The following is a 12,966-nucleotide window of genomic DNA, read 5'->3' as shown; positions in this document are numbered from 1 at the left end:
GTCAAACATACTGCTAATACTTCTGCAGTTTGTGGCCTACAGTCAAAACTGAAGAAATGCTAAATCTCATTTAGAGCTTAGTAAAAATAAAGATGTCTAACATTTTTCCTATCCAAGTTCAAAGGGCACTGAACTCTACCCATGGATTGCAGATTAAGAATCATCTTCAAAAGGAAAATAAGTGCTAACACTAAATGGACACTGTGTTGCAAGATCTCTAATAGTCATTATACATACTTCTTCTCATTAAATCCTCACAACAAACCCATTCCACAGATAAGGCAGCTTAGACAAGTTTGTATAAGGTCATGCGACCAAAAATGGATTCAGACTACAGTCTGACTCTAAATGAAGATTCTGACAAAGCACCTCTAAAAACACTTTCCAGCCCCTCATTGTGGAATTTCTGAGGAACAATCTATTGACTATACTGTAGCTCACCAGTGCTCCTAGTAAGCAACTTTCTGTTTAGGCAATCAGCCTAAAACGAAGGTGTGACACTTCCTAGAGCTCCATTTGGAGTAGTAATAATGATCATCCTCCTCAGCAGCAGCAGCAGCTAACCAAAACGAAAAAGGTAAACACAGAAGCTCCCCGCCCTTGTACCAATCTGAAAAGTAAATTTTTATCTCCATTTTCCAACTCTAACACACAGTTTGTTAGTATCCTTCTAAGGGTGTGTGTGCCCAGCTATATATGCTTTTAAGCAAATCTGCCAACATGTGAAATATCTAGGCCATATTTTATTTGGTCTATGGCGGTTTCTTATACAACTTATACAACTAAGTATTACTAATTCTATTTTCTTAGAACTAGAGGTGCAACTACAATGATCTATCCCCTAAGCTTCACTTTCAAATGAATGTGTAGGTGAACTTAAAGCAGACTTTCTAAAAATAGTTTGAGTTTTCAGTAATTCAGCTATCTCCATCTTAAAATCCCTTAGTTGACGTATACTACTCTCTGAAATCCATGTCCAGATTATGGCTTTCCCCCCACACAACATGCCAACCTATCAGAGAACTATAACTAAACAGATCTGGATTTGAACCCTCAGTCTGTCCCTTAGCAGCTATGTCATCTTTGACAAATTACTGTAAACCACTTTAGGGTTATATTTCAAGGCCCTAGGTTTTGTATTTCATTAATCATTGGCAATTGGTAATAATAAGAGATCCTCATTATGTAATGATTGAAAGAAAAAATGCTTGAATAGCACTGAGCAAACTGTCAAACATTCATGCAATTTATTAATTTGGGGTTTTACTTTTAAGTTGTAAAATTTTCCCTTAGCAATGTTTACAGAGGGCCTTGCTGAATGTTATTTCTCTGATAGTTTTAGTTGATTCTTTAAATAACAAGAGATTTGTTCTAGCAAAGGATTTATCTTTCTTTGGAAGAAGCCAAAATCATCTCCATTTAAGGACACATAAGCAGCTGCTGCAAAAGATTTTAGTTACCCGTAAGAAAGTGAAGCAGACTGAGTTCACTCTGCTATAAGTATTTTAAAAATTAAAAATAACAAGTAGCTTCTCCAGAATTATAGTCGAGATTTAAGAATTAGAATCTGGAGGTGTGGTGATTTAAGTAAATCTAATATATAAACAAAAAAATCAGAAAAAACAGGAAAATGATGCCTGGCTTGTCAAAGGAATTCTTTTCTGTTCTCGGAAGTTCAAAACATCATTCCATTTACTAAAATTTCATTTACACAGTAATTTTCAGGAAAACAACTACTGCATTAAATGAGGCACACCCTTTCAGAAGTACTAAATTTCCAAACACATGCACACCTATTGTCAATAAAGTATCACTAACTAGGATGCCACTGATTAGTGATTTGTGATTATTTCTTTCTTGCTAGAAAGTTACTCTTGATACTGTCAGCTTATTGGAATTTTAGTAAGATTTTATGGTAATTTAATGTAGCTGTTAAAAAATCCTAAGTACTTAAATGTGTAAACAGCAACTTTTCTTGGGGTGAAATCTATCAGTTCAAATGAGAATTACTATTCATAAAAATGTTGTTAAAGCCCTAACTGAGAAAACACAAAATTTTTAAAACCAAAATCAGATTTCTCAGCCTGGCTTTCTCACACATACTCTCTCCCCCATACACATGTAGGTATGAGAAAAGAAGAAAATAAGTCAGGAAAAGGTATAAAATTTGATTCTGTGACAATGTTTAATTACTGTCTTGCTAGAAGCTAACATTATGAAGCTGCAGTATTAAAGCGACAGCAACAACAAACTCAATGAAAGTTGTTTGGCTTAAGCCAATATTATTATTCTCATTCTATTAAAATTCCTATTACTTTATTTTAGTTCTTCAACATTATCACCCTCAGTTTACAATCACTTCTAAGCCTGAAGATGCATGAACCTCTAAAAAAGAGCTTTCTACCACTCTGAACTTACTTTTTCACTTATCTCCCATATACTTTTTAAAATAAAGAACAACAGGCACAAAGTGTTAATGACCTTTCCATACCTAAGGTTAAGATAAATGACATTCTAAAAAGTTTGGTTGTGATAAGACTATGGCTAACCAATCATAACTTCAGAATTCCTGCGTGACATCATAAGACCTCCCTAGAACACTTTTTCTCCTCCACCTACTTCAATTGTTCCCATAACTCTGTTAACAGTCAGAAAACTTTCCAGCTAAACGCCGGATAATACTTCATACAACTTACAATATTCTATATTGTGATCATCACAACAGCCAAGGTAAGAAACAGATTTCACTGATTATGGCAATTCTTACTTTCTATAACTCAAACTTACTGAACTTTTTAAAAAGTTAATCATATTTTATAAACTTCAGTTCAAAGTTAGATAATAACATGTCTGATTGACATAAAGCTTAATTTCTAAATAAATGCTTATCCATTCAGTGATAGTAAGAATAAGACTTAACCTAGAAATGATAAAGATAGCATTCATCTTTGGTCCTGGTTGTTGGTTTGTCATTTTAATTTAACCTTCACTTTTATTTTGCTCTTCAAAAGTAAATTTCTGCCGATTAAAATATCTTTCAATAATGTTACCATGTTTGGTACTAGTGGTGATTTGATTTCTCCATGCAAAAATAATGGTTTCATTTTGTTATGTGTTACTCTGCTGAGAAGTAGGGTAGGACTGAGCTGTCTGCTTACATCCGGAATACTAAGAACAGTTTTGTTACTGGCATGACTACTCCAATATTATCATTATGATTCTTTACAGGGAATATTAATGAAGTGGAGTTTAAGAACATATAGCACGAACTAAGTCCAGTCAACTTCTATTAAAAAATCCAAGCTTTTAATAAATTGAGTTATTTATATTAAATTCAATATTATATCATAAATAACAAGTTTGGGCATTTCAAAACACTTGTCAAAAACATGTAAAATTCTTTCTAAGGTTACAGAACATTAATTTCTTTATTTTAAAAATAAAGAGACGTTATTTTGGTAGCACAAATATTCCTAAGTGTCTCATTTGAGTGAATTTGATCAAATGAATGTTTATTCTGCCTATTAATGAATATACTTTTATCAAGTTACTATCCTCCAGTGTTCCTCAGTTTCCTCTCTTGTATTTGGAAGGTGGGGATGAGGATGAAAAAATGCCCAGGAATGGAGATGCCACCATAAATTTTATAACTTCTGTTTAAATTCTACTCTACTCTTTATCCTCAATTTAATATATGAAATGTGTTTTCATTCTTAACTTTCAGTCAGGGCATAAAAGATACTACATTGATTTTATTTCATTATTTTTATTTTTATATATATGTCAAAATAAAATTTACCTCTAGAATTCTAAGTTCTTATGACAAATGTTAACTCTACTGCTTTTTATAGATAAGAACTTTGTATAATTCCTTAAGCAGCTTTCCTTGAGGCATGCAAAAGCATTTCTAATTTTTGTCTACCACTGAGGCACCCTAACTGCCTCTAAGTATCTTCATATTCATAAAATGTTTTTCCTTTGATATTACACAAGAGTCACTCAGTGCAGGTGTTTTATATGCAGATTTATGCATTTTTACTCAAATATCTATCAAATTACATTCTCACACTTCAAATGAGATGTTCATGAATTCTTTTATAGTACCAAAATTTCACATCACATACTGCTCCACGAAGTTGTTAATTTCTAGAAAGAGCAGAAATTCTGCTATTAAAGTTATCCTTCGTGTGTCCAGATTACCGGAAATTACATAGTTACAGTGACTGTTATTCAAATTTGAAACATAATGCCCTAGTGCCAGACATAATGTCCCAACTAGTTCATCTCTTTCATAAGGTGAAATTTAAGTACTGTCTTTGTTTCATGTGGTTTAAAACTAAGTGCTTAAAAGAAAAAAAAAGTGTCTGATGAAATAAAATGGAAGAAATGTGAAAGATGTTTAAATTATGAAAAATTGATTAAGTCTTAAAAACACATGAAAGAGCCAGAGTACTCTAAGAGGAGTCATGTCACTATCATTTCCTAAAACTCAAGTATCAAAATTATTTTAACAGTATTTCAGTGGACATAAAGGAAAATAATATTCCAGAAAAAATTGCATTGGGTTACTTATTGATATTATTTCTTAATCTCACTAATTAATTGGACATAGAATATTTACATAAACAAAATAGTTCCCCAGAAGAATTAAAATTTTAATGTATTAAATGTATTAGGTAAAATATTAACTGTGTCATGTATTAAAGTTTTAAGTAAAAATTAAATGTAAAAATTAGAGTACCTAAATTAGACTGTATATTTATTACCAATCCTAGAAATAAAGAGGGCAATTAAAACTTCCTTCTCTATTCTTGAACAATTTTCTAAATGCACCATATACAAATATTTCATTTGATCCTCTTAAATCCCTATATGTTTGACACTCCATCTCTATTTTACAGTTTAGGAACAGATGCAAAAAGGTGAACTGCCCAAGGTCACAGAGCTAGGAAATGGTGGAGGCTTGGCAAGAGCCAAGATTTCATGACTCTAAACCACACACACATCTCATCCACTGATCAACATGGCTTAAAAATAAATCATGACATTGGCAAAACAAAGTAAATTGAAAGTCCTCAAATGGCACTCTAAAAGGCAAAGTTAGAGGATACAAACTTCTATTTTAATTTAAAACCACTCCATTTCATTTAAAGTTAAATTTATGCATGAGGTATGATGTCCTTAATAGCCTTATAATATTCTCCTGATCACTTTCAAAGCCAGGGATATAAGAAAGTTATAGACGTCCTCAGTTATTAAGCAATTCACCCTGGAAGACAAAACTGAAACTAACTGCACAGATTTTAAAGAACAATAACATGCACAAATTAAAGTTTCTTTTTATTTAATTTGTTTCATTGCTAAAATACTCATGTCTTTAATCTTTAGCTTTGATACCTAAAATTCAGGTTAATTTCTCCTCAAAACTTTTCAAAAAATTACATTTTGTTATGTACTGTTTCTTAATCTCACTAATTAATTGGAGATAGGAGAATACTTGCATAAACAAAAACCACACTTTCGTATTTTATTCCAGTTCCATATTAAATCCTTGGCTTTCCTCAGTTTCATTTCTGACCTCCTCACATTCTACCATTTAAAATATTCAACCCCATTTGTTCTGAAGTGCTTGAATAGAGCAATCTTGCTTTATTTATGCTATGAAAATCACTAACTTTCATCTAAACTGTTAATTAACACAGTACTGATCACACCAGCAAAGAAGAAAACCTAAAGGTTAGAAATCAAGGAAGTGATGTTTCTAAATTGCAGTGACCTAAATCAGATAATATGTAGTCTCTTTGAACATTTCCAGAAATAGTACATCAATGTTCTTACCCTACATAATTCTGAAGCATGTATTACCAGAGAAACACAAGAAAATGAGGCCTGGGTGTACATCTCCACCCCAGTAAACTTGTAGTCAACTGAGGACCTCTAGTGCTTTTTAAAATGTATTTCACCTTCAGGTCTCTCCAAAACAGGGGGGGAGGGGAGGACCAACTTACCCACATTAGTGGGGATATATTTAACTGGCATTCATTTTCCTTAAAACATCCTCTACACTTCCTCCTCACATGCTTTTCCCCCCAAGAAGAATCTGAAGGTTAAAAAGAATATTTTAATTGCAAATAAATTAATCTTAGCATAATAAACAGACAATAAAGACAAGCCCACGGACTACCAACAGCAGTGTGCCAATTTCAAAGAGAAAATCTGTATGCTGCTGTTTAATGAATTTTCCTAAAGGCAGAGCTTTGAACTGAGGGAAACAATTCATTATGGGGTCAATTTAGGGGTTGAGAATATGTTGATTTTTATATGTTTACACAATTCTTTTCATAACCAGGCAGAAGCAGCTTGAAGATTCTTTCAAATAGCCAGTGTGGACCAACAAAGCTCTGGAAAGTTGCTGACACAAAATAACTTCCAAGTTTATTAGCATTAGGCAATCTCAAAAGGAAAATGATTCTACCAAAGTGAACTTTTGGATGCCAACAGACTGATGACAAATCTAATGATGAACTGTCCTGATTTAATTCAACAACCACAACAAAAAAGATGCATACACAATCGCTTCTGGATTATCTGCAAAAATGACAGCAAAGAGTAGGAAAAAATAACACCCCCCCAATAATCCTAATATAGACAAGTCCTGTAACTCAAATCTATAGAGAATTCTAATCTTCTGAACCAACCTAATGGGAAAAATTTTTCAAAGAATGATCTGTCAGACTGTAGTCTTAGATGTGTATTACTTGAATTTACTAGCAAAATATGTCCATGTTTATTTTACTAAAAGCATAAACAAGCAGATAAAAATTAAAGGGAAGCAAAATTCTGAATACCACAAATAAAGAATCTAAGGAATTTATGGTTTCAGCAGAGGGCGTACTGAAAAAAAACTGAAGTTCAGTAAATTCTGCAAAGCACTGAAAGTGCTTAAATTACACGTGGGGATTACTGCTCAGCGTATACAACATCGTTAAGGTATCAATTGTCCAGCAAGTCATAAAGCAGACACCAAAAGTTTGCAAAAGTCTACTTAGGTTCCTTTTGCACAAGAATGTGTCTGATGTTACCTTAAGAAATAGAAATCAATGCAGACAAAGTGAGAACTACTGCAGAAGCTGACAAGGTACCTTGCACCCAAAATGTTGCCTAACATGGCACATGATATCTGTTGAAGGATTAGAGTCGCCTGTAGTTTGGTCTCTCCTTCTTCCACTTCAAAAAAACACAATACTATCTTGAACTTGACTGTATTTACTTCCCAATTTCATCTTTTTGAGCAAAAGAGGAAAAGTGGACAAGCAAAGGCTTTATAAATCCTACAAAGAACAGTAAAGGGTTATTCTTCCCATCCTTCCAAAAATTAGAATAATCACAGTGCCCACAGACATACAAGATACTCTGTGGGTACTTTTCTGCCTCTTACATGTAACTCAAGAGACAGGGATCTGGCACATCTACAACCAAATTCCTATCAAAGCATCTTTCATATTTTCAATATTCTGATACTAGGGCCCGGATGGTGAATTAATGTTCAAAGTATCCTTACTCCTCTTGCCCTAAACACTTAATTTACATAACTGTCATCCTTTTAAAAAGCCCCCCCCCGGGGGGGTGTTGGGGGGCGGGTAGAGCTAATTTCAGTCTCCTTGGCTGTTTAGGCCAGATGTAAGTTCAGAATACCCCAACACAATCTATTTCTGACTATCCCAAAAGAATGCTCTAAAAGATTAAATTAAATGAAAATACAGTGAAACTAATTTTCTAGGCTCTCCACCAAATACTACTGCATTAACAGCTTGGCTCTAAGAAAGAGAAGAAAAAAGACTGCAGGAGTTTTAAACTCATAGGATGGTTGTGACCACAGAGGAGGAAAAAAGAAAAAGATAAACACCTGACAACCATGCTATAAATTGTGATGTAGTAAAGGTCACAGACAACTCTAAAAATAGGACTGTGCTGTTCCCACAGTTTTTCAATTCTCAACATATGACTGGAAGCCCCATCTTGTAGGGATGAATTTTGGCTTAATTATTATCATACAGACTTTGGAAGTTCAGCAGAATTAGGACTCAACACATTTCAAATTGTACCACTGTAAAATAAATTGGGCCCAATAAATTGCATGCATATAGCTAACATTTCAGCATGTAAAGTAGATTTGTTTTGGTTTTAGCACAAGGTTATAAAGGGACTACAAATCACTTTAGAATTATATTTCTAAGTTTGACAAGAAATAAGACAGTATCTTTGGTTGTCTCCTTTATAATCAATTTGTCTCCAGGAACAAACTATCCTTTTCCAACAATAGTTGGCTGAAGTATTATGAGATCATCTTTAAAATCTATTCATTAGATTGTATATTCATCATTAGATAGCTCATCTATTTAGGGCACACCTCTTTGTATTTCACAAACACCAAATACCCACTTGTACAAAGCCCAGTTCAGGCTAACAAAAAGAAAGAGACTTGAGAAGAATATTGGAGATTATGTGTTTAACTATCAAATTCTATTTTTTACATGGTTAATCTGTTAATCACAGCATTATCTTTGATCATTAATAATTTTCTAAAAATATTAAAGTAAATCATAAAAACCCTTGTTCAACTTCACTGACTTGTTCAAATGGTACTAATTTTGCACTAAGTACTAGAATACAAAATAAACACGTGATTTCTTATACCCACGAACTAGAATTCTAGTTGGGGGCACAGGCATGTAAATCAAAATTACAGCACAGCCCGATAGCCATATCTTGATACAGGTAATACCAGAGCCCTACTAAAACCCAACAGAGGTGATAACCAATTCTGCCTTAACGAGTAATGGAAGGTTTCATTAGGAAGTGATATTTAAACTGGGCCTTAAGGATTAACTGAAGTTTGCCTGGCAAAGAATCAAAGGTAGAGGCAGGGGGAGGGAAGACATTCCAGGCAGAGCCAGAACAACATGTGCAAAGGACAGAATCATAAAAGGGAATGAAGTATTTATGGAAAGGTGACATGTTTCATGTGACTCAAGTACCACTCACCAGTGTCAGGGTAGGGAGTGACTCTTGTATATGCTTCATGATGAATAACTGGCCTGCTCTTCCTTTTCCATGTTATATCTCACAATAATTTTAAAATTTAGACCTTTCATACCATTTAAGTCCTGAAACTTCACAAAAATTAAGTTTAAATAGGAATTATCAATGCTAATTCTTTACAACCTTCTTAGTTGTACTCTGTTATATAAAGAGATTAGTCAGATTTATATAATAAAGTAATAAAGAAAACCTTCTCCACAATTACCCAACAGTATAAATCCACTATATCTATAATAAACAAATATAAGCCGAAACAACTTAAAGGATGCTTCTTCTTAAGGAACAAAAGAAAATCCCTTTATTTCTGTAGTATTTTACCTGAGGAATTAAAAAAAAAGTAATTAAATTAAATTTATACCAAGCTTATGCTGTCATTTTATATTAGTAACAGCCACTTGTGTTGGAGAATGAAGAATATATGCTAAAGACATATATATATATATATATATGCGCTAGAGAAACACAGTTTGTTACCAACTCTTTGAAAGAATGAAGTTTGACTTAAGTTGGTTTTTTGGATCTCCTCACTATAGGCCAATACTATGAAGGAGACCAGAGTCTTCAGCCAAATGAAAGCCCATAATTCAAACATATATATATACTACCAAATGTAAAATAGACAGCTAGTGGGAAGCAGCTGCATAGCACAGGGAGATCAGCTCGGTGCTTTGTGACCACCTAGAGGGGTGGGATAGGGAGGGTGGGAGGGAGACACAAGAGGGAGGAGATATGGGGATATATGTATACATATAGCTGATTCACTGTTATACAGAAGAAACTAACACACCATTGTAAAGCAATTATACTCCAACAAAGATGTTAAAAAAAAAAAAAATAGAGCCAAGTTGAAGTGCTGAAATTATATAGAATCTAACCACCATATACCACATGGTTTCTTTGTAACAATAAATGAGGAGTTCTAACTGATCAGTCCTAATATATATCTTCCCCTTCCTCATTCTTTCAGTTCTTCCCTCTGCTGTCTTCAGCACTAGTCTCTCTCAGAAATACAGCTGAAGGTTGAGATGGGTTTTCATGAGATATATAGCCACTAGAGAGAAAATGAAATCAGGCAGCTGGGGTAAGGTAGTAATATCTTGATTAGCAGTGATATATCAACAAATGTTAACAGCTATTATCTTTGGCAGTTAATTACGGTTATTTTTTTAATTCCATTTCTAATTTTTCTTATTTCAAAATTTACATAGACGTATCCTGATTGACAACAAATATCACCAAATGTTAATAGCTATTATCTCTGGGCAGTTAACTCACAGCTAATTTTTAATCTATATCTAATTTTCTACAATGATCTGTTGTTTTAAGTTTTGTTTTGTTAATTAATTAGCACAGATAATTGATTAGGCAGCAACTAATTAATTAATTAGGCAGAATAGCTTGTGGGAGCTCTGAAAGAAAACAAATGGAAACGCTGTTCTTAAGTACAGGTCCTTTGCAAATAGCAACTGTCTGTGGTCGACAGTAAGATAATGATAATTTTATTACTATGCCTTCTGAGTCTTGACAGCCTTCAGTACTTAATATCATCTTGTTAAAAAGTTACTTAAAACAGCATATTCTACAAAGCTATAAAATCATAAAAAGGAATGAGAAACATTTGAATCTATAGTTCTGGTAAAACACTGCTCATTGAACTATTTTATTCTGGAGTGAAATCAACATCCAGAGAATAATTTAATGCATGCATTTCTTATTATAAGACTTGCTCTGGAGCTATTTATATACTAATGTTCACAACAATTATGCTCACAGAGAAACAGCCTTAATAAAACTATATGTAAGGACTTCCCTGGTGGTGCAGAGCTTAAGAACCTGCCTGTCAATGCAGGGGGCACGGGTTCGAGCCCTGGTCCAGGAAGATCCCACATGCCACGGAGCAACTAAGCCCGTGCACCACAACTACTGAGCCTGCAAGCCACAACTACTGAGACTGCGAGCCACAACTACTGAGCCCACGTGCCACAACTACTGCAGCACACAGGCCTAGAGCCCGTGCTCCGCAAAAAAGAGAAGACACTGCAATGAGAAGCCCGCACACCGCAACAAAGAGTAGCCCCCACTCGCCACAACTAAAAGAAAGCCCGCACACAGCGACAAAGACCCAACACAGCCAAAAATAAATAAATTTAAAAAAATAAACTATATGTAAGAACTTTTGCCCAAGGGAATAGCCCAAAACAAGCTGCACCCTAACCAAACTATACGTCCAGTCATTTTGAGAGGAGGAGGCAAAGACTAAAGTTATTACACCCCAAATACAAGACATCATGGTGACCATCACCAAAACAGACTGACAGAGACAGAGCAACACACACACAGACTATAGAGATATTTGATGTCATAAATACAAATAATGTTGAGGAAGAGGGATTAATGCAAAACTGCGTTTTACCTGTTCAGAGGATAGGTTACACATATCATGCTAATCCATTTTCTATTTTTACATTCCAGGCAACCTAAAAGAAGATAGTGATCTCACACTTGGCTGGCAGCTTTTTATCTTTCTCTTGACCGTTTAAAACTTCAGGCTTCCTGCCTTCCTGGTGTCATGGATAAAGTCCAATACCTCACTCGCTCTGCTATAAGAAGAGCTTCAACCATTGAAATGCCTCAACACGCACGTCAAAATCTCCAGAACCTATTTGTCAATTTCTGTCTCATCTTAATATGTCTCTTGCTGATTTGCATCATCGTGATGCTTCTCTGAAGTTCTGCTGCAATCTCCAGTGCTGCAACTTATCACCATCAGCTTAAAATCTATCATCCCATGAAGAAGGGAAAACAATACTACATAAGAGACCACTTCCTAAGTAGAAGAATTTCTTTGTGAAAAGGTCAAGATTTGGAACAAAACAAATTGTTAGCAAATGTATTCATCTGCTGGATGTTGTAAACATAAAAAGGGCTTTATTTTTAAAAATTAACTTTAAAATGACTATAATGTAAGTGTGCATAATGTAACTGCTAATTTTCTCAAAAGAGCTTATAAGTTTCTATCCCAAATCTTTCCTAAGGAGGAACTAGGGGTTTAGTTTTGAAGCTGCACTGCTAACAAGTTCACTTCCTATATAAAGCAGTAGCTTCACTCTTTGGGGGTAAATATAATTTATACTGTACTGTAAAAGCCTCTTTGATGTTTATGAAGTATTTTTCAGGTCTTCACCAAGTATATCAAAATAATCATTCAAATGAAATGTCATCATTTGAAACAGCCCTCACATCTGTTATCTTTACTATCATCATACAGAAGTCTTTGTAGTAATTCTATCAGAACCTACATTCTAAAATAGAAATTATGTTTTTTCTATACTACCCTAATATTTTAAGTTTATGAGAATCAAGTTAAAAAAAGCAAGACCATACCCTTACATAAGTAAAATTTAACTAATTTTTTCAAAGAATTACAGAATTTTAGCACGTGTAGGTAAACTGTAAATCTGTTCTCTCTAGGGCTTTATGATCAATAGACAAGAACTGCTGGTTAATTTAACATCTGACATTGTGATTAGCCATAAATACTAATACACTACTAGAACAGAATCAACCTTAATTTAAGGCACTATAGCTAATTATCTGAGTTAGAGCACATAACTGCCACACTGTATCTCTGGAATCATGAAATTTTAAGACATTAGAATGATTTCACAGGTTGTCTTCTGTTCTAATCTCACACTCAATGTAGGCAAGGAAAAGAATAAAAGAAAAAATATTATTTCAAGCATTAAAAAAATAAAATTTTTAACTATCTCTCCAAAATTAACAAATTCTTTGATTAAATTTTGAAATGAACTTTTTAATCCCACTATTGTTTATGATAGGGCTTAGCTGTTTTCCTTAATCTAT

At 33.9% G+C, this 12,966-nt stretch overlaps 2 protein-coding genes across 3 annotated transcripts in view; one reads left to right on the top strand and one right to left on the bottom strand.

Moving 5' to 3' along the window:
* CEP85L (centrosomal protein 85 like) overlaps positions 1-12,966 on the bottom strand; it is a 153,590-nt gene that overhangs the window by 79,221 nt on the left and 61,403 nt on the right. The gene's annotated exons all lie outside the window — the stretch shown is intronic.
* PLN (phospholamban) lies at positions 2,694-11,830 on the top strand. The gene is made up of 2 exons (XM_061207500.1): positions 2,694-2,730; positions 11,575-11,830. The coding sequence occupies exon 2, from the start codon at positions 11,672-11,674 to the stop codon at positions 11,828-11,830; it is 159 nt and encodes a 52-aa protein (XP_061063483.1). The 5' UTR covers positions 2,694-2,730; positions 11,575-11,671.

The sequence above is a fragment of the Eubalaena glacialis genome, chromosome 12 (assembly GCF_028564815.1).
Source record: "Eubalaena glacialis isolate mEubGla1 chromosome 12, mEubGla1.1.hap2.+ XY, whole genome shotgun sequence".
Lineage (NCBI taxonomy): Eukaryota > Metazoa > Chordata > Mammalia > Artiodactyla > Balaenidae > Eubalaena > Eubalaena glacialis.
This window is presented reverse-complemented; position numbering and strand designations above follow the sequence as displayed.

What these genes read in the sequence shown, in the direction of transcription:
- PLN (XM_061207500.1), top strand. Translation starts at nt 11,672, where the DNA reads ATGGATAAAGTCCAATACCTCACTCGCTCTGCTATAAGAAGAGCTTCA.